The sequence below is a fragment of the Euprymna scolopes genome, chromosome 25, assembly GCF_053919585.1.
Source record: "Euprymna scolopes isolate OS-2025 chromosome 25, ASM5391958v1, whole genome shotgun sequence".
Classification (NCBI taxonomy): domain Eukaryota; kingdom Metazoa; phylum Mollusca; class Cephalopoda; order Sepiida; family Sepiolidae; genus Euprymna; species Euprymna scolopes.
The window spans coordinates 93,474,016-93,500,133 of NC_136506.1; the positions used below are offsets into that span (position 1 = coordinate 93,474,016).

Below are 26,118 nucleotides of genomic sequence, written 5' to 3' on the forward strand. Positions count from 1 at the left end.
ATATATATATATATATAAGTTTTTCTTAATTTTTTTTATTTTTATTTTATTGCGGACTATTATCCTCATCTTTTCTTAGTTGTTTCACGACGTTTCAGCCAACTATTCCTCTGGCCTTCATCAGGTGGTAACCGCGACGGATAGGAACTCTGAATCTCCCGACTGCATTCACTGCAATTACTGCCTTCCGTAGTTGTTGTAGTCTCCCCATGTTTTGGACCAAGTAAGCCTCTGACCGGCTTTGGGTAGGATCGAAACCGCTATCTTCAGACAATTCTCACCTGGAACCGTAGAGATTCAACGTCTCTATCAACTGCGCCACGCGCCCGTGGCGCAGTTGATAGAGACGTTGAATCTCTACGGTTCCAGGTGAGAATTGTTTGAAGATAGCAGGAGAACAACTAAGAAAAAGATGAGGATAATATAAATTAATAAATAATACTCATCTCAATGAATTCCAATTAAATAAAATAAGTTTTTCTTGTTCTGAATTTATTTCAGAAACGTAATCGATATAATGAAAATTGGGACGTTTGCCTTTAAAATGCTTATGGAATAAAACAAAATAAAAAAGCAAACAAAATAATAACATACACGCAAAATAATAATAATAATAATAATGATAATAATAATAATAATAATAATAATAATAATAATAATAATAATAATAAATGAACCGCCTGTCACCAGATCCAAAGTTATACCCCAGTTTTTCTCTCTTCAAGAGGATGCTCAGTGGCATCATTATCATTACAAAAAGAAGTGGCGATAACGAATCTCCTTGGAATATTCCACGTTTAATGCCACCCTGCCCCATGTCCTCACTGTTTGCTGTCAGCACCGTTTTCCATTGAGCCATACTTGTCTCCAAAAGCCCTATCACATTCTCAGCAATCTTCATCATCGATAGTGTTTCATGTATCCATGAATGGGGAACCATGTAATAAGCCTTTCTGTAATCGATCCATGCTACGCTCAGATTCCTCTTCTTCTTCTTCTTCTTCTTCTTCTTCTTCTTCTTCTTCTTCTTCTTTGCATCCTGCATTAATACTTTATTAATTAGCAGTTACTCTTTGGTATCTCTCGAGCCTTTCCAACACCCCTTCTGTCCGTCAAAAATAAACACCATTACTCTCAAGATAAATTTTCTCTGCAAAGATTCCAGTCAACAGTTTCCACATCAATGGCAGACATGTAATTGGTCTATAATTATTGGTATCTGTTCCCTTTGCAGGATCTTTCTTAATCAGTGTTGTTTTTCCCTTCACAAGCCAATCAGGGACATCTCCCGACTCTACAACCCTTTGCAGGGCAGCAGCTATAGGTGGATAAAGGCATTGAAACTGTTTAAACCAGAAGCCCATCACTTCATCTGGACCAGGTGCCTTCCAGTTTGTCATCCTTCGTATGTCAGCCTTAACATCATCGATGGTTATCTAACGTTCTTCATCTGCTATCTCTCCCAACCAGCTAGCCTTTTTATTATATCGCCCTTCGACAGACCAAATCCCACTTCAGAACTTCCTGGCATTTTTTTTGCATTTGGAGTGTTGTTATTTCCGCCTGTTTACTACCATTTAATTCTTTATACAGCTGAGACTGATTGTTCCGGAAAAGGTTGTTCTAGCGAAACACAACACTTTTTCCAACAAAGTTCCGAATTTTTATACCACCAGTGTGGACCTTCTCTTTCAACATTGTTAGAACGTTCATCGTTCCCTTTTCCAGCAATCTATACCGTATTTCAAGCTCATCCTTAGCTTTCTGTCCTACTTTAACTCCTTTTCTTATTTCTTCGATTATACCAAAGTCTTTCTGCCACCGTTTAATACTTTCAAGCCGCCTCTGCTAGTATGGCCTTCTATCCTTCATTTCTCTCTTTTTCTTCTGTATTAAGCCAAGCCGATTCGCAATAATGCATGACGCTGCATACAGAAGCCTGTTAAGTTCCGTAATCGATATGTTCTTTCTTATAATGTTGTGAATTACTCCTTGAACTATTTTTACCTCGCTTTTCACCTTCCGCCAATCACTACTCTTCATGCTTGGAATATCTATGATGTCGTTTCTCAGAAGAACCTTTATTAACTCCTGAAGTAGTTCTTTTTCTACAAAAGTCAAAGTTCGAACTTCATCACCACTTCTCCATACATCTGCTCCTTTCACTGGTTCCATTGTCTCAGAGCCAATGATCTCATCTGCATTAGATCCTTCAAACTCCTTCCATTACTCCCCCCTAACCATAAGATTCCATTCCTCCTCGATTGTCCGCCTCCCATCATCGCTTACATTTCCCTTCTGCACTTCCACTTTCTCAGTTCTTTCATCAGAGCTAGTTTCATCGATTTTACTTTCGTTATTCATTTCATTCCTAACCATCCATTCAATCTCTTCTATTGCAATCACTGAAAGTAGATTGTTATTTTTAATTTGTTTTAACTGGGATACCAAACTCGCGACACTTCTAGCTCCTCCCCATCCTGATTCCCATTCTTCCTTCACTTTTCGGATATATCCACCAGATTTGGTACTTCCACTTCTTACAAAACATTCCCACGGTACTCTTCTTTCCCCATCCGTCCATGTTTTTTTTGTTTTTGTTTTTTTTGACATTTCCTGTCCAACTCCCTTCGTGTCTTGAGACCCTCTCTGGCAATTCTCACTCCCCCTATATCCAGCCACATCCTCAGAATTTCGAATAGTTGTATGATAACGACAGGACCCACCCTCTTGACCAGTGGGACACCTACCAGACGTAAGACCTTCGCAAGATGCTCCAGCCTCATTCACGTCATTATTTTCAATATTTTGATTTGACATTCTCCCATAAATGGGGTTAGTGAATTTTAGATTACACCACCACCGATAGTTTTATCGAGACATCATCTTTAGGAGGGTCCCCACCAAGGTTAAAGATCCCCTCCAGACCTTTCTCCTCCATCACCACCACTATTACCATTACCACCACCAACATTAATAGAAATAAAATCTACAATGATAATAGTAACACTAACATTTGTAGTAATGATAACAACAGTAACAACAACAATAGCAATGATAGCAAAAACAACAGCTACAACAACAGCTACAACAACAGCTACAACAATAATACAAACATACCACCACTACTACCACCACTACTACTACTAATAATAATAATACTAGCAACAATAGTAAAAACCAATAATGAGTGGGATTTTTTCCTAATAATGAAATTATATAGCAGAAACCTAATAAAAGGTATAAATACATGGGCAGTATCACTAGTAAGATACTCTGGACCGTTTATAGGGTGGACAAAAGAAGAACTGAGACAACTCGACCAGAAAACCAGGAAACTCATTACCATGAATAATGCACTACATCCAAAGGACGATATTGACAGACTTTACGTGAAAAGGAAAGACGGCAGGAGAGGACTGATCTGTATAAAAGACTGTGTGAAAAACACGAAAAAGGAAATAGGAAAATACATAATGCAAAACACTGAAAGGATAATTATGGCAGCCAAAGACATTGAAAAAAAAAACAACAAAACAGAAAACAGAGAGACAAACGACAAAACGAGAAAAGAGAAATGGGATGGAAACAACTACATGGATAACTGCAGCACAAGATAACTCGATAAGAACCAACCATATCAAAGCAAGAATCGATAAAACACAAGAAAACAGCAAATGCAGACTCTGTGGACAAAGAGACGAAACGATAAACCATATAGTAAGTGAATGCAGCAAACTGGCCCAAAAGGAATACAAAAACAAGCACGACCAAATGGGGAGGGCAGTACACTGGGAATTATGCAAGCAGCTGCATTTTGAGCATACAGACAAATGGTACAAGCATAAACCCGCAACAGCACTCAAAAACGAGAACCACAAAATCCTATGGGACATGGACATACATACGACAAACCCATCCAAGCAAGAAGACCAGATGTCGTAATAATTAACAAGAAAGAAAAATCTTGTCAATTCGTAGACTTTTCTGTCCCAGCTGACCACAGGAGGAGTATGAAAGAAAAGGAGAAATGGAGCAAATACACAGAGCTATCCAAACAGTTAAAAGGGATTTGGATTAAGAAAAAAATCAAAATAGTACCGATTATAGTAGGAGCACTAGGAACAATTCCGAAAAACTTTGAAAAAAGAATGTCAGAAGTTGAAATCAGAGTACAACAACATGCATCCTCCCCATTATTTCATCACCGTTCCTCCCAATAAAAAAGTGATACCAAAGGGCCGAGAAGGGTCAATAAGGACTGAAAGACAAAGGAGCGAGCGCTAACCAGACCTCGGCTGGACATGCACAAAGAGAACTGGGACCTTGGGGAGGCTGAGTGGCACTCAAATTCCAGTATAAACCAATGGCCACTCCCAGCGAGAAATCAATGGTAAGCGGCTGTTGCGATGATGCAAATTCATTTGCAAATGCTATCGAAAGAGGTGGGGAGAGTATGGACGTCTGGGGAGACTTGCTGTCACTCAGCTTCCAGAGAACACTACAGGTTCCCAAGCAGATCGTTTGTTGACTTGTGTAAAAGCTCCATGTGAGTCAATAATAATAAAGTTTTCCCAAATTAAAAATGCGTATAAAAATAGAAAAAAAAAACAATAATAAAGCAAACAAAATAACAACCTACGCACACCTGCATTTTGCAAATTATTGAATATTGTTTTTTATTTTTTATTAAATTTTTTAAATTTATTAATTTTTTGCTTTTTTTTTTTTTTTTTTTTTTGCAATTTTTTTTTTTTTTTTTCTGAAGGTGTGCCATTCCCGGTTTGCCAAATGACACTTATGAGGTGCAAAGTGAAGCTCACGCTGATCTCATCAAAGAGTATATTCCAGAAACTACAAAGAATGGGGAAATCATGTACAGTAAATGCCAACTTTTTACCAACAAAACAGAACTTGGAAACCAATCATTGACAAACTGTTCGTCGTGGGTTTATGACCAATCCATTTTTGATTCAACAATCACAAGTGACGTAAGTATTTCGAATATTAAACGTCTTTAGTGATGAGTATATTCGTATTGTCCTATTTACAATGCCTCCCCACAGCACAGAGTTAAACACCAGGGTCGTTTTTTAATGTGGAGAAAAGGAACAGAAATAAAAATTGTTTCAGTCAAAAAGGATTTCTCCTCCACTGACAGAAAACAAGAAGTCCAAGTGCAGCACTCTGATTCTCTCTCCTTTGATCTCGAGCGCGTGGTTCAGCGGGGGGGGAAGTCGTGACTGGTTACCTTTAATGCATCTAAAACCAAACTCCTATCTTAACATCATCAACGCTCTGATCCCCTTCTGGCATCAATTGAAATGGATGGTTCTCGTCTGGGAGAAGCCCCGTGTTTTGACAAGCTTCTGGGTTTGTCCTTTACTCCTGATCTGAAATGGAACACGTACATCAAGTCTGTTGCCAAGGTCGCTGGAAAGATGGTGGGATCCTTCTACCGCTCCAGAAGATATCTAACTACTGATGCAATTCTCTATCTATATAAAAGCCAAGTACGTCCAAAGATGGAATACTGCTGCCATATCTGGGCAGGAGCTGCTAAAAATAGCCTATCCTGCCTTGACAGAGAACAAAATAGACTTCGTGGCTTCGTGGGGCTGCCCTTTTCTCTACCCTGCCACCTCTCTCCCACAGAAGAGACGTTGCGAGCCTATCCTTGTTTTATCGTTATTTCCATGGCAGGTGCTCGTCTGAACTTCAATCTCTGGTCCCCCTCGCCAATCTTTCACAAAAAACACCCGTCTAGCTGAATCCACTGTGAAAAATTTCCCCCACTCTTTATCTATGCCTAAATCGAAACGTAGATTCCATGAACAAAGCTTCTTTCTTAGAACTGCACGCCTGTGGAACTCTGTTCCGTCTGCCTGCTTCCCACCTGACTACAACTTGGATGTCTTCAAGGCCAACGTTAACAAATTCCTAATGAACCGCCCCCTTAAGTAAACACTTCATCAAATTTCCACACTAACGTACTGTACTTGCAATAACCCTTATCCCTGAGTGGCTTCCGGGCCTTGATAAGTGGTGACCACCGTGTAAAAAAAAAAGCATCTGAAGAACAGAATTCGTATTGTCTTTTTATAATAGAATATTAGTAAGAGTTAACGAATATACATATGTGTATAAGCACTTATATGTATATATATGCGTGTGTGTATACATATGTGTGTATATGTGTATGCATACATACACACGTGTGTGTGTGTGTGTGTGTGTGTGTGTGTGTGTGTGTGTGTGTGTGTGTGTGTGTGTGTGTAAAGAGTGTTTAAAGAGCTGACGAATTAGAAATTTGAATTCAATCAAAAGTACAATTCTACGATAAATATTCGCTCTCAGTTGGAGTAACGACTCAGCTTCTTTTCGGACACCCTATATATATATATATATATATATATATATATATATATATATATATATATATATATATATATATATATATATATATATATATTGACCGGTTTTGGGGGGGTTGCTCAACATACACCTCCAAATACCTGGGCAACGCCCATGCTAATATATATATATATATATATATATATATATATATATATATATATCAAGTTAAAAAGAAAGTTCTTGCGGTTTTTAACTCTTAAATTCACATGAGAAAAATGTATTGATTGAAATAAGTGCCACCAGAATGAACACATTTTTGCTAACGTAATACTTTTGCGTTCTGGTGGCGATAAAGTCGCTGAAAGCGTTTTTGATATCGTTTAGATTTTTAGTGAATTTCTCACACAGAAAGTTGTCGACATGGTTGAATAGTGGTAGTCAGTAGGTGAGAGGTCTGGAGAGTATGGCGGATGAGGCAGAGTTTCGTAGCCAAATTCGTGCAACTTCTGTAGGGACGGTTTAGCAACGTGCGATCGGGCATTGTCGTGGAGGAATATTGGGCCTTTTCAGTTTACAAATGCTGGGTGTTATTGTCAAAGTTTCTGATGCATTTCATCCATTTGTTGACAGTACTTCGCCGTCGTAATGATTTCGCATTCATTTAAAAACACTGTAATGGATGAGACCAGGCACAGATCACCAAATAGTCAGCATGGGCTTCTTTTGGTGCAACTCGGACTTCGGAAGTGTTGTGGAGGTTTGTCGGCGTCTAAACACTAAGCTGGGCGTTGCCGGTTGTCATAAAGAACCTACTTTTCATCGCAGGTCACATCCCGGTCGAGAAACGGGTCGTTCTTGTTGCGTGAAATAAGGGAAGAGGACACTTCATAACGGCGGTTCTTTTAATTATCATTCAATTCGTGAGGAAACCATTTATCAATTTTTATCTTTTCAATCTCTCTCAAGGGTTGGAAATCATCGTATACTTTACGTCTCATTCAGAAACAAGTTCTCGAACACTTACGCGTGAATTGGCTTCGACTAAGGCTCTTAATTTATCGTTGTCAACATCCGATGGCCGACCACTACGCCCATCATCTTCAAGACTCTCGTCACTGCTATGAAATTTCTTAAACCACAATTGTAGTGGTTCCTGTGCCAAACACTACCCTGATGTCGCGAGCTGTTTCAGCAGCTTTTTGGCCTAGCTTGAATTGAAATAAGAAAATTGTGCGAATTTGCTTTTTTTCCATTTTGTATTCAACTCACTAAATAGAAGACATAATTGCCTTAAAACGATTGTAATTTAAATGATTAGATAGGGCAAAGAACACTCTTTAAAATGATATATAAAGTAAAGGTATTATAACGAAACTTTATTTGGAAATACCTCATTTGAAATATAAATTAAAAATTCCGCAAAAGCTTTCTTCTCATCTTAATATTTGTTATCATCGTTCTTTTCATGGATACGTTTTCAACATTCAGTTTTTCTTGTTAAAATAAGTTTTTTGTTTGTTGTTTGTTTGAATATTCTGTTTTTTGTTTTCTAGTTTAATTTAGTTTGTCACAGGGAATGGCTTTCCCATCAAATATTTACGGTCTTTTTCGCTGGTTATTTGTTTGCTATGCTGTCTTGTGGTTGGCTTTCTGATCGGTAAGTATACGTTTAGAACATGTTTCCTACATCGAGTTGCCAATCTATTCACTTACCGTCTAACGATTTATTTTTTAACGCAAACACAAATGAAGTACGTGAGTAAAAATAGCAAAATGGTCCGACGATAAAATCCTACTGAATTTTAATAGCTGAGATCATCTTTAACCCCCACAATGCATCCACTTCGCCGGCAAAATCATTTGGTTACACTTCTGTAGTCGCAGATATGAGGTGGCAGCCGAACTTCCTATCTTCTCTTCTCTTTATCGTTGAAGATGATCCCACATAAAACGCTTAATCCATTCGTTCCTCTCCCTTTCTCTATCATTCTCTCTCACTTCGCCGGTTCTGTTGAAAGAGAAAGGCTTTTCCTGCCTGTTCGCCACGAATGATTAGCGGCTTCCTGTTCCTGTAACGTCACTACTGGGACACGCAATTTTTCCTCGGATTCTCATTCAAAAGAAACTGCTGATTTTTCCTTTCGTCATATACGTAGGAAGAATATTCACTGTTATTGCCTCCTCGAAGAAAAATACAGTTGATATCCTGTTGAGTGCATGTTATGTTCAATCACGCAATTCATATTTATTGCAACATAGTTGGGAATTCTTTAATCACCACGTTGCATCCAATATCTGATGAGATAGCAGCTGAAGTTCTCATCTTCACTTCTTTTTACTGTTGTAGATATTTACACATAAAACACCACCCCTTCCCCCTTCGTCTCTCTTTCTTTTTTCTCCCTCTCTCTATCTCTCATTACCAATTTCGGCGAAAGAGAAATACTATTAACCACCTTAGATAAGCTACTTTCTGTTCCTGTAACGTCACTGTCGGAACAGGTTACCCCCACTCAATTTTTTTTATTAAAAAAAATCAATTTAATTTTTAATGGAACCTGGAAATCTTCACACACCTGCATCTGAATGTAATTACACAGTGTCAATAGCATTCCTTAATACATCCTTGTATGAAAGTAAGACGCATCCTAAGATAAGCTACTGGTGCTAAATCCAAGGTGGTTGTGGTTAGAGCATGCTTTCTTTTGTTCAAAAAATACAACGGTGACTTCGCTCTCTAGTGGGGGATGCGTTTTCTTCTTTCTACGGTTTTCCTTTCACAGAAGAGATGTTGCCAGTATTTCTCTACGATATCTACAATAATTTCTCGATTGAGCTACTATATATTGTCCCCCTCCCGTATGATATACACAGCACATCTTCACTTTTTAACACACGTTATATTTAAGGGTAAAAATGAGTCGCTGCCCTTTACTAATGCATCCTCAGTCACGAATTGTTTTTACTCACTTCTTATTTTGTAAAACTCAACGTTTCATTAATTGTCTAGACATCCTCTGTTTTGTAACTTTTTTCGTCCTATTCTAGAATATGCTTCCAAGTTGCTAAAGAGAACACCTTAGAAAGAAAATGCACACCTGGAGCATGTTCAACTGTTGATAACTAGATAAACGGTGTTCTTCACGTTTACCTGCAAAGAAACGATTTCAAAGAATGCATTTCTACTTACTAGAGTAGTTGTAATGCAAGGAGACCTGATTCGTTCGTAAAACACCATCAACGGATTTTAAGACGACAATAACAACGAGGCTTTTCTAGCATCGAAAGAAGACCTCCCAGCAGGTCTTGAACTCTTCCAGAAGGAGTGAGTAATACTTAACCGGGCTGGAGCAAAGATTGCCAATACGCGAGACAACGTGCCCAATTGGAACAGTGTCCATGCGGCGCCGAAGCGCAGTTATCGCAAATATCCTCACAAATTGTCCCCTAAGAGAGGCATGCTGATGTAGACCTGACGGATGCTTCGGACACTGCCTGACAAGAGATCTAGAAATGGAGTGAAACGCTATGATGATGATCAAATTTAATTTAAATTTACCTACAAAGGACGATTTCAAAGACAGCATCTGTACTCACATGATTTTTCGTCTCAACAGGAAAAAATAGCATCCTCGGTCTGTGTTATGATTAAGAGGGGTTTTTTTTACAAAGGAGTCACCACTTATCAAGGCCCGGAGGCAACTCGATAACAAGGAATTATGAGTGCATGGTAGTCAATAGGACAATATTATAGTAATGTAAATTTGATAAATTGGATTACTTAACGGGAACGGCTCATCAAGAATTTGTTTACATTGGACTTGAAGACGGCTATATTGTAGTCAGCTGGAAAGCAGGTAAACGCAAAAAAGTTCCACGGACGTGTAGTTCTAAGAAAGAAACTTTGTTCATGGAATCTACGTTCAGGTTTAGGCACAAATAAAGAGTGAAGGCTATTATTGGTAGTGGTTTCAGCTAGACTAATGTTTTAAATAAAAGTTTGGCAAGGGATGACCATAGATTGGAGCCCAGACGAGCAATAGCCATGAGAATAACGAAGTTCATCTTAGGATTTACTTGACTTTATACAGACAGAGAATTGCATCGATAGTGAGCGGTAGAATGATCTAACCATTTTCCCAACGACCTTGGCTAAGGATTTGACGTGCGTGATCCATTACGTAACGATTCATTTCATATCTAAATTTAGGGGCGCCTTGGGCAAATACTCAAACGGTTTACCGATGTAGTATCCCCGACCACAGTCCCCTGTTTTTATAAACTGGACTTCTCGTCCATTAAACTCTATCCGTGTGTCTAACTTCCCCCCCCCCTTATCGAAAAGTTAATAAATAGGGATTATATTACATTTTACTCTTTTTAAACTGCTTAAATATAAAAAACAGAAATAAAAAAAATAAAGCAAGCAACAGTTTGACCTAAATAAAATATTACAGTCGCATGTATATCCCTGTCCAGGGAAATTACGACATTAGGTTTTTGAAACACTTTCAGGCAGGTGTCCACGTTGGTCTGGTAATTGCACTCAAAGATCAAACAACCCTGAGTCATCACTCGTTGACATCGGAAACGAAATTATGTTTTCGCTGTGACTCTCACGGTGACATAAAGTTGTCGTTTTAATAAAATAATGGAATTTATAAATCAAATCTTTCTTTCGACAAGGCTGGTTGCTGTCGCCCGGGCACATAACGATACTTAATGAATAAAACAATCATATCTGCCCGACATTATCTAATGTTTCGCGAATCTCAGCATCCTCCCTCAAAGGGGAGTCCAATCGCTCCCTGGTACGGTCATGTCACAGACATATTTCTAATGACAGCGCCTATTATTCCCAAATGACTGTCCATCGACTGTCCATCTGGTACTGACTAGAAGATCAACGTTGCTTTACTTCAGTGATCTAACTAGACCCGATGTGTCTAGACGATTATGGCGTGAAAAAATTATACAAATCAGAAATATCTAAATATTTTCATTTAATTATTTGGTTTATTCGAACTACTGATATCACCCTCTAATTATATAGATTCCCGAGTTCAACAAAAGATTCCCGAGTTCAACAAAAGATTCCCGATTTCGAAAAGTAAACACATGAAGAAGATTACAGGTTATAATAGCTGAAACATTTTGAGAATAATATCCAAGATAGAAACAGTAGTACTTAATACAAATGATATACTATCATAAAAAATCCAAACGTTATATATTCAGTATTTACTAGTGGGACTTGTGAAAATTCTACAGGGGACTCATATATATGTAATATATTGAGATTGGCATTTTGTAGATGTTCAACGTAAATGGAGACACTATAATATTATTGTAGTTCTTTGTTAAAATTGCAAAAGTATTTATCTAAGCTGGCAGGGACGCCCGACGTCGCCTGGTCGGAAAGTACGCTTAAATATGATATTTTAATCTTTGCAGATTTCGTATGTATTTTATTGCAGAGTTAATGTTCTATCGATTTTTATATATTATAAAGTTGCGATTTCAAAAATAAAAAATATATCCATATAACTTGGGTGCATCCGCTTGAATCGAAACCGATATATATATATATATATATATATAAATATATATATATATATATATATATATATATGTATAAGTGAATTTAGTTTACAAACAAATGGCTACACATTATACAAAATTCACTTATTTTGGCTCTGTCTAAACATTGAGCACTCTCATTGAGCACTCTTTTGGGTGACATACTTATATATTTTGTTTTAAACAAACAAATAATTACTACCAATACAATATATATATATATATATATATATATATATATATATATATATATATATATATATATAATTTTAATTATTCAATGAATTTAAATGTTGGAGTTTCAGATCAAAGATTTTTATTATTCTATGTAAGACAAAGAATACATTAGAAATATTTTAACTCCTTATCCTATAGGATTTCGATGTCTACCATCTCTTCAGAGGAGAAAATATTAGCAAATAGTTATAATAGTTTACACTTTATTTGCTAAAGTCAGTGAGACATGGAAAATCACAATTAAAAATTGATTGAGTAATTAAAAGTCATAGAGTAAGGGGAAGTGAAATTGCATGATAAAATCCGAAGTGAATGTCCTTGCAAGAAGTGTGGTAAAATGATCCAAACTGTATTTTGGGTAATCCACATCACAATGTAATGGTCAGAATTGATTGTTGGATAATTTTATTCTGAAGTATATATATATATATATATATATATATATATATATATATATATATATATATATATATATATATATATATATTCATTGTTCTTCCAACTGAAACCAAAATTCCCCTCTTCCCTCATTCGTTTTCTTAGTTTTTAATTTATCATTCTGACGTTTCCTCTTAGAGGGTCAGACGATAAGGCCTTAAGGAAATTTTAATTTCACCTGCCCATTTCTTGTTTTTTGGTATTTAAATTAAATTATGTTTCCTCTGAAATATATATATATATATATATATATATATATATAATTATACAGAAATTCAGAAAAACATTGGTACCGTCGGTTTCAAGCCCAACATAAAGAGGACCAGTTAAAGATAAATCGTAAATAATGTTAGGCTCTCGTCAGCCATGTTGTTTCATGGCTGACGAGAGCCTAACATTATTTACGAAAAAGTTTTTCTTTGTAATCGAGCACTTTGTTGGAATTTTTTCCCCAAAAAACAGTAAAGAAATATATATATATATATATATATATATATATATATATATATATATATATATATATATATATATATATATATAGACCTTGAGTTCATTCAGCTATAATCAAAACTTTTGAAGAATTCTTGATAAAATATTTTTAAAAATAAAGAGAAAAAGAATAGCTTACTAGAGCGCCATCAGCTATAAACAAAACAGGAACCAAATCTTACAAAGAATTCTTGGTAAAATTATTTATAAAAAAAATATTTATATTTAATATTTGAGTGCCATCAACTATAATCGAAACCGAAACTTTTGAAGACATCGTGGTGAAATTTTTTATCGCAAGAAAGTCGATAACAATTAAACGGCAGTCATTCACAAATACATAACACACACGAAATCCTATTAATATATAGATTTTTGCACGAAAAATAACGGAAAAGTTCATGATCTTTTTTTTATTATTCAAGTCGTACTGACCGCAAGGGGACGTAAGTCATAGTTTATGCGGTACATTTTCCGTACATGCAGAAAAATAACGTAGGTTCCGTTTTTTTTTTTTTTTTTTTTTTCAAGAAGATTGTAACGATTTTTGAATAACAGATTTTTTCCCATTTCTGACTTAAATAACTTAATGCTTTTCTCGCTAAATTTGCAGACTTGGACGCAAGACAGTCATCATCAGTGCCCTTATCATGCAAGGCACAGCAGGAATCATGTCTTCATTAATTATGGATTACCACGTGATCCTAGTTCTCCGATTTCTGACAGCCATTGGAGGTGCTGGGTCTTATATACCATCAGTTGTATTTGGTAAGATATTAAGTTTTTAATTTGAATGTCCTTTTTCTAATTAGCAATCAATTATCAGGGCTAAAAGCCACTGAAGTATAAGGATTAATGAGATAGATAAATTGATATTCGAATTATGAAGAATATCATGGAAGCATTGAAACAGATAGTTGAAAAGAAGCAGTCCCGAGGCAATTAAATTAAAGGCTTTTAAATTTGAATACGGCGTTAATTTGATTTTTTACTAAGGAATCACTTCATATCAAGACCAAAAGCTGGTCAAGGATAAAGGTTAATGGGATGGATTTATTGTCAATCCAATGATGAAGAATATTAAAATAGAATTGAAACTTATGAATGGAATTATTACAATTGCGTTTTATGTAAATTGTTCCAGACAAGGCATGAAGAAATTTTTAAAACTACTTCAAGATCAAAATAATTTTTTTTTAATTACTTCAAGATCAAAAAGTAACCAAACGATAACTGTTCAATGGCTAAATTCTAACCAGAAAACAGCCATTCTTCCTCCCTTGTCAGAAATATCGCTCATGGAATGTTCGTAATACCATATTACTATAAGGACAGATTTGATAAGTATTTGTCGACATTGAATTCGGGATCGACCATGTTGTTGTTCAAAGCGAAGCCGACAAGTGGAAATGTGTTCCACAATTAGGAAGCTTTTTTAAATAAACTCTGCTCATAGATATTATTTAACTGACATCTGGATATTGTGAAAAATTATCTCATTCTTTCAATTTAGCGTGTCAAAGTTGTAAATTATTTTAAAAAATGTTGAAATCGCCATTTTGTTTTTAGCATGAAGCAAGCAGAGTCCGTCACAGTTTACGCATATAGTTTTCGGAGCGAGAATCAACTCCACTGAACACCCTCTAAAATTGAGATCTTAGGATTTTATCTCGGACCGAACAGCGATTATTTTATCATCTGTAACATATTACGAGGGCTGTTCAATAAGTAATGTTATATTATCGTGTATATTTCTAACGAGTGTATATACGTGCGTTTATGCACATCTTGTCTAAATAAATATATTATGTATAAAACCGATGCTCGTGTGTCGTCTAGTATTTATAAATGTGCGTTATGGGTGTGTGTTCAACAAACATAAAACGTAAGCATACAATGGTCGTTTGATAACGGACTATTAACCTTAGGTTGTGTCTCACTTCGTCTCTTGGACACTGTAACAACAGGACTTATTCTTATTTTTCTTCGATTATTTTCATTTTCACAGTTAGGTGTTTCCATTGGGGATATTTTCTCCCTTTTAGTCCTTACAGTCAAGTGCTTCAACGACTGATAACGTCAATCTGGCTACCTCGTTCTGCTCTCTAACTTGTATCTCTAATCTATATATATCAATACCTACTCTTTCTTTGTTACCAGGTCAATTGTATTGTTTACTGTTTATAAACTTGAATTCCTAAATCTATTTTATTGCATAAATATCTCTGTAATATTTTATTGTTTATAAATCCAAGTTGAAATTTCTCTGTTAGCTAATTTTTTCTTTCTTTCAAAACATTCTCTCTGCATATATTTTTCTACATGACAGTTAACAAATCCATAATAATAATCGTTCGGGCCTTTAGCATTGCCCGTCCATAGAACTTTATATCGTGGGGCTGCTTTTCTGTTTACTGTTTACAACTTTGTCTTTTTTCAAGTCTAATCTAAACAAATTCTCGTTGAGCTGTCCTCTTAAATAACTAAATTCTACACAATTGCCATCACTACCAATCATTACGGAGTTGCCTTACTTACCATCTGGCACCTATTAATCCGTATCCTCGAGTCGCTTTCGGGCCTTGATAAGCGGTGACTCTCTTGAAAAATAATGAAAACATCCAAAGCTAGATGTGAGATTGCGACTTCAGTGTGGCACACACACACACACACACACCTGTTTATACCAACTCTTTGAAATTTACTCTCTTCCTGTGTCTCTTTATATTTGAAAAATAGTTTACTTTGTTTAAGTTATAATTGACCAAATATAAGATCAGACTAATAGGATAAAATTTCCGCGACTTTTCTTTATAAAGACAGAGGAAAAAATAGAGATCCGGACCAAATAGTAAAATTGATTAGAGGGATGGAAAATGGGCTGTTTTATTTTCATGGTGCATTAACTCATGGCGAAAATGAATCATGATACAGATTTTTTTATACAGCTTTTGAGAATTTAGCTATGCCGATCAATGGAATCGGGGAACATTTTCATATTGCTTTGTATAACTAATAGTGTATTAATTGTTTTATGTATACTGTTATTGTACTGCTATTGTACTGATTTTGTATTGATTTTGTTTCTATACTAGCAGGCTGCCCAGCGTTGCCCGGTCATAAGATACACTTAAATATGATCGTCTAATTCATGCAGATTACGTATTTACACAAATGTCTATCGATTATTATATTGAACCTAATATATGGTAGTGAGATCAAAACTATATATATATATATATATGCATATATATATATATATATATATATATATATTCAGTAAAACTGGTAATTAGTAAAAACGTGAAGAGAGTGCTCAGTACTATTGCAGAGCAAATATGTGTTTTATTTTTTTATTACCATATTATCTGTTTGGTTAAATATGTTTCGGATGTTGGACCATGTTTACGATCCAACAGCCCTTACAATACACTTAATCATGACATCTTAATTTTATGCAAGTTCCGTATGTATTATAATAGAATCAATCCTCTACTGAATATTAAGAAGAAGAATTTGCGCAACAAAAACATTTTTTAAATAATAATGATAATGTCGTTCATCAAATTCCGTCTGTGTTTGTTTACAATATCTCGTCAGCTGATATTTTGGCTTGATGATATGAAAAAAATAGTCTTTCTTTTCTTATAGATGAAATGATTTTTACAGGGGAATATTTTACGTTACTCCGGCCAGTAAAATATTCCCCTGTAAGAATTCTGTCTATCTATAAGAGAAGAAAGACCATTTTTAAGGTCAGGTTTTTTCGATTTTCGATACTTATCGGATGAATTTATGTAGAAAATATATCTAAGAACATCGCCAAACATATAAATTCTATTTGTGTGAAATATGAAAAGGATAGGCTAAGCTGTTTCGGTATCTACGAGGAAAAAAATATCTTCCTCACACATACCAAGTGATTTTTATATAATAGTAGAGATAGAGATAGAGATTATATAATTCAATGCAACATTTACCCTTATCCCTGAGTGGCTTCCGGGCCTTGATAAGTGGTGATCACTGTGTAAAAAAAAAAAAACATATCGCAAATAGTAGTATTATTTCCAATGCTCACTTTGAAAGTGGTTGTTTATAATAATAAACGTAGCATTTGGATATATACAGAGATATGTGTATATATAATCCAATATCAAGCGTGGAAACACACTATCTTAAGATTTGTTTGGTAACTTTCTCTCTCTCTCTCTCTCTCTCTCTCTCCCTCCCTCCCTCTCTCTCTCTCTCTCTCTCTCTCTCTCTCTCTCTCTGCATAGAAGTGGCCATTTTGAATTTTGAATCTTTGAAAATAGGTCACTTCTAACTGTTCATTGAACTTGATTTTGTTCAGTTGTTCTTTTTGTGTTTTTTTTTTTTATTTGTATAACAGGGGCTGAAATTTCTTCGATGAAAAATCGGACAAATGCTTCGATCGCTCTTCAAATGTACTTCACGATTGGATACCTGATAATCGATTTGCTGGCGTTTTTCCTCCGTTCATGGAAATTGATCGTCCTCCTGGCGTCGCTTCCATCAATACCGTTTGCAATTCTTTATATCTGGTAAGATTTTTAAAACACCTTTCTGTATTGATTATTTGGTTTATTCGAACTACTCTTCTCATCTTAAGTGCCCCAGCAATAACCCGTGGCGAAGTGGATAGCGTATTTGGTAAAATTAAGCTGCAAGTTTCACTCTTTTGGAGATTAAAAGACATTCGAAATACAATTGGAAATTGTCTAGGACTCCCAGTCATAGCTGACGAAACAAGAGCCTGCGGAGTAAATAAATGCCATTCGAAATTCCGTGCGGATTCCCGATTTTGACAGAAAGATTTCTGAGTTCGACAAAAAGATTCCCAAGTTCAACAAGATACCTCTGAAGAAGGTTAAGAGTGACATCGACCGAAACGTTGTGAAAGTAACACTGAAGATGAGAACAGTAGTCCGAAGACTCCAAATAATACCTATTTTAATTATCTCAAAAAGTCAGAAACATAATCTAATATATAAAAGGCTATATATCTGTCTGTCTTCATATTTTCAAACTCTATCTCCTCCGAAACTAAAAGTCGCAGAGCAGCGCTAGGGGTCTCAAATGATTGGATTTTTACAGATCTTTCTTTTATGAGTCTTTAGCCGGTTAGAATATTTTTAAGGGGTCAAAAATGGGTCAGAACGGAAAAAAAATCATTATATATTTTGTACATTCACCTTAGTTTATTTTTAATTTTTAAATTTTAATCAGTTCATGTTCGTGTCACGTTTTTTTTTTTTTTTTACAGTTGTGTACAAATACCAAGAGCGATAGAAACCTTCTATCATGTCTGAAAGTGACACACTGTTCAACGAGCGAGATTGAAGATGCGTCGCTGTATAACTCATGCTCTCTACTATCCAAGTTATGACAACAGGACCATTGCCAACACCTTTAAAATGCAAATCCAGACGGTTCAACGCTTGAAGACACAGCTCAACGCATCGGACGATGCACGGTTATGGTATTTGGTGTGGTTTCAAGTTATGGTCACATTATGCCACCTCACATCTTCGAAGTCGGCTTGAAAGTCAACACCAAAGTGTACTTAGATGTGCTGAAGAGCGTCGTAATCCCCTGGTGTAATCAGGTGGCCGCTAGCGGACACTGGGTGTGGCAGCAGGATTCGGCGCCGGCCCACAAGTCCAAAGAGATCACAAGCTTGGCTTTAGTAGTGCTACGACTTTGTGCCTTTTTCTCACTGGCTCCCTCCTCTCTCGATCTGAACCCGTTGGACTATTTCGTTTGGTTATATGTCGAGAACATCATCAACATGACCTCCCACAACACTAAAGTCAGACTGATCGCCGTCATCCGCCGAGTATTCGCCGAGCTCCCGTCGGCGCTTATGGTAATGGCATGGTCCCAGTTCTGGACCTGTATCGAGACGATGATTGAGACTGAAGGCGGTTACATTAAATAAGTGTCAACTTTACTACATAATCAAGTTACCTGAATTGATTTGTCAAATAAAAGTTTTAAAATAAAACCGTAGTATTGTTTTCTTTAGGGCGACATTTTTATCGTTCTACTCTGTATTGTAACTGCACCGAATACTTTTGTGACGCTACTTTTATTTTTCAGGACTATCCCGGAGTCACCTCGTTGGTTGCTGACCATGAACAAGCAAGAAAAAGCAAAAATCGTTTTGAATAAAATCGCCGAAACTAACAAGTGCGATTTTAGCTGCAAGTCTGAAAATATTGAAATATCAGTTGCTGAAGGTCGCGCTGTGAAGCTATGGAAAATTTTCACGATATCTAAACTTCGGAAAATCACACTCATCATGATGTTTAACTGGTAAGTGAAATCGTTATACCCCGGTAAGGGCACTCGGCGTTGTTCGTCTTTTTATTTTGTAGATCATTGAATTATCTTTCTTCAATAAACGATTTTTACAACAATTTTTTTTTTTTTGTATTATCTGGATTCTTGGACTATTGTTCTCATCTTAAGTGTGATTTTAAAAATGTTTTGATTGATGTAACCTCCGACCTTCTTCAGGTGTATCTTGTCGAACTCGGAAATGTTTCTGTTGAACTCTGGAATTTGGACGGAACGCCTTATTTATTTCACTAGGGTAGCACACTCTTGTTTCCTCAGCCATGACTGGGTAGAGGTACTGAGTAATTTGCAATTGTATTTTTCGGTCGCCCATGCTGAGAATTGAACGTTCAACCTTCATAACAAATTCCCGACTTCAACAGATACATTCCCAAGTTCGACGAGATACACCTGAAAAAGGTCGAAGGCTACATCGACTGAAACGTTGTGAAAATCACACTCAAAATGAGAACAGTAGTCCAATGAATCCAAATAACACAAATAACAAATCCTTATCTAAAAGATTCTAAGTTTTTTTAACAACACTTGTTTTCTCTGATGAACTGCAATCACTTGTGCCCCCACGACGTGAGCACCCTCGACAGACCCGACAGGCTGCAAAATCCCACCCCCAAGAAATCCCTAGATGTAAAAGATCTTTCTACTCCAGTAGTTTCTTCCTCAGAACAGCTAGACTTTGGAATTCCATTCCAGCTCACTGCTTCCCCAACTGTACTGACGTGCAGAAGTTCAAGTGCAACGTGAACCAACATCTTGCTGCCCAAATTCCTACATAGTACCCCAGTAGGTAGTTGTTACCCCTGATAGTAGCTCCCTACACCAAAGTGGCAATGTGCCTTGTTTGGGGTGAAAATGTAATAAAAAAAATCTTCTGAAATAGGTTGAATAATGTATTATTTATGGAATTTGCTAAACATTTAACAAAACTAAACTGGAGCAAATGAAGAGTTTATATCATGTCATCATAACTGAACCTATTTTTATTTCTTGCTCATTTTCTATTTTCAGTTGTAATATAAAACGATACAATCAAAGTAATTTTTCGACATTTTTATTGTTCGCACCGATTTCAAAACCGATCTTACTTTATCTGTAGACATAGCTCAGTGGTAGAGCATTCGACGACAGATCGATTGATCCCCTGTTCAAGTCCGGGTATACCTCAGCATTTTATTTTTTTATTTTTAATGAGTTCAATTTACGATAAAAAAAGAGGTACCATTTAAAATCGCCGCAAATCATTCCTTCGTTTATATCGATAGAGAATTGATTCTATAATACATACGCAATATGTATAAATTAAAATATCATGTTTTAGCGTAGTGTAAGCAACTTCAAGCTAAAAATATATATGTACGCATGATCAGAAGTTTGTTGATTTACCACTGCCGAGGTCAATGGTTTTATTTCAATTTTTACCCCTTTGTAGCTATTTTTATAGGCTAAAAACCAAATTAAATTTTTGCTGAGGTCCAAATACATTATATATCAAGTTTCAAGGCTGTAGACAAAATATTCAGAGGCCAGTTGAGGATGAAGGAATTAATGTTTTTGGCCAATTTCTCAATATTTGTCGCCCAAAGGGTCGAGCTTCAAAACGATACCGATCTCGTGAAAATCTGCCGCCTCTGTCGAAAGTTTTAGCCATACATACATACATACATACATACATACATTCATACATACATACATACATACATACACACACACACATACATACATACATACATACATTCATACATACATACATACATACATACATTCATACATACATACATACATACATTCATACATACATACATACATACATTCATACATACATACATACATACATTCATACATACATACATACATACATTCATACATACATGCATACATGCATACATACATACATACATTCATACATACATACATACATTCATACATACATACATACATGCATACATACATACATACATTCATACATACATACATACATACATACATACATTCATACATACATACATTCATACATACATGCATACATGCATGCATACATACATACATACATTCATACATACATACATACATACATTCATACATACATACATACATACATACATTCATACATACATACATACATACATTCATACATACATACATACATACATTCATACATACATACATTCATACATACATACATACATACATACATACATTCATACATACATACATACATACATTCATACATACATACATACATACATTCATACATACATACATTCATACATACATACATACATACATTCATACATACATACATACATTCATACATACATGCATACATGCATACATACATACATACATTCATACATACATACATACATACATACATACATACATACATACATAGTTACAGTTTTATTCATGCTAAGACTTTTCGACTTCAACCTTATTAAGTGACAATCCTGTCCCAATTTATTTTTGTTATCATTTTTAAAGACTATTTTTATTGCTCTAAACTAATTGTAGCTCAATGGTTCAGCACTATCTCTCCTGATCACGAGCCTATTTTTATAACATGGAAATTTGAGAAAGATTTTATCAGCTTATTAACTACATGCTTTTACTGTGTTTTAGTTTTCTATACAATATACTAACATGCAATATAAAATCTAGTTTAACTTCTAATGGAAAATTCTATGATTTATTCTACTTCTCATGAACAAGACAGCATTTAAATAACTTGGATTAATGCAAAAGAAAAGCGTTTGGAAATGTATTTGTACATCGATATATTTTTAATTTATTTTCAGCAAGGAATAGATATTACTATAATCCGGCGTCGTTTCAGTGTGGAAAAATAATTGTAAACATTTGTTTCTAGTGTGTTTTTTTTCTTTAGAATTATTCACTTTTAGTACAGTTTTCGGCATTTATTTAACATTTAACAGAAAAATTAGTTTTAAAATAGTTTAACTTTTTTAATCTATTATATATATATATATATATATATATATATATATATATATATATATAGAGAGAGAGAGAGAGAGAGAGAGAGAGAGAGATTTTGTTATTGTTGTTTTTTCAAGCGATACATACGGTTAATATTGGCTCCGCCTCGAAGCTCATTTTTATTTACTTAGAAAGTCGCCCTTTTAATTTGTTTGGACGTATATAACATTTTTATTTATTTATTATTTTTAAAACAGTAATCTACGTATATATATATATATATATATATATATATATATATATATATATATATATCAGTCGTCTGTGTGTTAGTGTGTGTGTGTGTGCGTTTGTATGTCTGCTTAAACTTTTGTCATCCGAATTGAAGCGGCACGACCGAAAGAGTGATCTTTCGGAGACATAATATCGAAAAATTAGAAAAAAAATCGTCAATTATTTCATGTAGAAATGTTGTTTTCTTTGAAAGGGGTTCCGGTAAAACCTTAGTTTCGGCGCTCTTTGTTAGTTGTGCATGCGCGGACGATCGATTCGTTGTTTCATTTTAAAAGGCTAAATTTTAATAAATGTGTTCTCGTGGTTCGATTAATAAAGTGCTCGCTTACGAACTTAAGTTACACGAGTTCGCACCAAGCACGTGGCTTTATTTTATTTTTTTTTATTTTTGTTAACAAAATTTTTCTTTCGGTTTCGCTTCTGGATGATGGCACCTAAGTCCCATTTTATTATTATTATTATTATTATTATTATTATTATTATTATTATTATTATTATTATTAAATTGACTCTATAATCATATTTAACCTCATTTTACGATCGGGCAACGCCGGGTGCCTCTCCCAGCTAGTATATTGTTAAAAACGGCACTGTATCACTACTTCGTAAAACGACACGAGAACATGAATGAAATTGAAGAAAATACTGCAGAAATATTCATTCTTAGATGTATATTATTACTAGCAGCTCGCCCGGCGTTGCCCTGTCGTAAAATACGCATAAATACCATATTTTAATTAATGCATATTTCTTATTTATTAAAAAACAGAAATACTGTAGGTATTAAAATAACGTTAAATTCCTTTTAAAAAAGGTAAAAAAAACGGACAGAAACTGAAACATGTGCATACGAGTATTATGTTTTTCTAAACAGTTCACTTATTATAAGTAAAAAAAAAATATTCTCGAGCTGAAAGGTTGAAAGCAAAGCCCAAAAACAGTGAGTCAAGACCAATAAAAAGTGTTATCAAGCCTATTTATTTTTAACATAAATAATCTGTCACGAAAACGGGTCAATCTTGCGTATTCGTAAAACAGTTGACAAACAAATAAAAATCGATGACCACGTACCAATTCATAAATTTTGATCTTTTGGCAGCCTTCTTCCGGATGAAAAGCTATTAAGTTTTTCACATGCCGTAATACCCTATATACGCAATTTCAAGTTTGTAGATCAAAATTTCGTTGAGTATATAGGTTGAGAAGCGCCCTCACACACACACACACATTTCTCACTTAATAAATATATAGATTATATTTCAGAATACTCTGCTCTAAAGGTTCTGAAGTAGATATGCTGAGACGTAGTATGCTGGGATTAAATCAAGGAGGTGAAATAAGAAAACACGTTTTGTCATCATATTAGTCGTGGATTCATCCCTGACAATCAGTTCAACGGAGACTGGGCCAATATAGCGTCAGCTGGCTCTACTCCATCGGGATGAGATATGGTGATGATCGTTCCAAAGAGGTAAGCCCTGGTAGGCTTAACTTTCTTTTTTTTTTGGGGGGGGGGGTAGCGATAATATCCTGAAATGCTCCTACTGGGGTATGCTGAGGAGGGTTACTTTGTCTTTTATATCCCACACTTTCCATTTTTTTTTCGCCACTTTTCGGCGATAACAATGGAGGTTTTTTTATCAGCGCTCTGGAGGCTTCATAAGTTTTATTTTGTGTACCCTTACAGTGTTGTCGGAAAAATATACAGATTCGTTTTTAACTATGACATATAAAAGCCTTAATTAAACATGTATATTTATTTGCAGCCTTGTGCCAGATTACGAGCGTTTAGTAAATGTTTAGCATGCTTTTCTGTTTTCTTTAAACGTCATGATATATTTTTAATTTTTTCCAGCATATGACAATTTTTCTTGTGTTTAATAAAATTCTTGGATTTGAATGCTATTTTGAGATGCGTTCAGTTTTACTCTACAATCTTTTTCACTTGTCTCTCTTCGCCACAGGAGATTGTTTCGCCAGTTATTTTTCGCAAGTATCGGGTCGTGTTCTTAAAAAATAAAAATGCATATGTATTGTATAGATTATGTAAACACAACAGTATATTAAGTAACAGTTGAGCAACCAGAAAAAATTATTCTTATTCTATTATGGGACGATTCCAATATCCAAGGAACCTATATCTAAAAGTTCAAGTTTTTAGACCCAACATTGTCGAAAGAGTTCGGTAGAGTTCTCAAAGGTCAAACTTTGACCCCTTAACAGCCAAATTTCTGGCCAAATGCGGATTACAAAGATTTTCCCTAATCTCAGTACCCTGTATATCAAATTTCGAGTCTGTAAAATGAAAATTGACAGAGTTATTGCGTAGGAAAATGTACACACACAGACACACAGACACGTTCACTTCTATAGATGCAACAAAAATATATACGTATACATAAATATATATGGAAACAATTTTATGTTCACTGTAACTTTTTACGCGAATATTATGTAAGTATAAATCAAGTAGAATATCTGCATGTATATAATTATACTTTATAGTTAACTAAAGATGATCATCCCTTAAGAAAACCGAAAAAGCTGATAGGGAATTAATTAGCATGAATGTTTAAAAGAATATGCAAATTAGCTTGATCTTTTGGCGATGAATGCAAAATTGTATTTTCTTTTTAAATAAATAGAAACGAGGGGGGTTAGGGTTAGGGTTAGATTTTAATATGAATATCAATACACACAAAAGAAAACCGAATTTATAGGAGTACGGATAGATAAATAGATGGACAATATTTATTTATATGAACATAGATGTAATAATATCAGGGTTTTTTTATACTAACAATACTGCACTAAATACTAACCGAAAAAAACAATTAAAAAAAACATTTAATAAAGCAGGTTTGTATTAATATTTGTGTTTCATGTCTTGTAAGTTTATGTTTGTTTCTAATTTAATATTTTGCTTACAGTTTTTTTAATCAGCATATTAATAACTACTAGAGCAACCACTCTTTAAAAGACGTTTTGCAATGAGTTTCGTATTCCACTGTTCTTTTTTATCCTGTGGTCTTCTATTATACGCTTGGTGAAACCCTTTCAATCATGCAAACTGTTTACCCCTCTTATTTCTTGTTTAATAATATGGTGACTGAATTGTTTCTTCAACCAGGTATTTCCTTTCTGTCCCTATAACAAGGAGGCACTAAAGAATTAAGCCTTTTTAAAATGCCTATCGCAAATCTATCCTATTAGCGACATGTGATAGAAGTGACGAATGAAAACCCCACTAAAATGTAAGTATTATTGATAAATAACTACGAATAAATGAAGATATGGATTGTTGTAGACGAGAACAGTTTAGTTGTTTTTTTGGTTGGTTGTTTTTGTTTTACGGCATATCAACCCTTTTCCGGTTGAATCCAGTAATTTTGAAGAAAACATTTT

The 26,118-nt window shown here is 35.0% G+C and overlaps 1 protein-coding gene across 2 annotated transcripts in view; it reads left to right on the forward strand.

Moving 5' to 3' along the window:
* Positions 1-26,118, forward strand: part of LOC145247517 (organic cation transporter protein-like) — an 83,444-nt gene that overhangs the window by 20,733 nt on the left and 36,593 nt on the right. For both annotated transcript variants that reach the window (XM_080109333.1, XM_080109332.1), the window contains exons 2-6: positions 4,769-4,991; positions 7,911-8,014; positions 13,715-13,869; positions 17,492-17,663; positions 19,222-19,437. In XM_080109333.1, the coding sequence (XP_079965459.1) occupies positions 4,769-4,991; positions 7,911-8,014; positions 13,715-13,869; positions 17,492-17,663; positions 19,222-19,437 (870 nt within the window). The remainder of the gene's footprint in view (positions 1-4,768; positions 4,992-7,910; positions 8,015-13,714; positions 13,870-17,491; positions 17,664-19,221; positions 19,438-26,118) is intronic.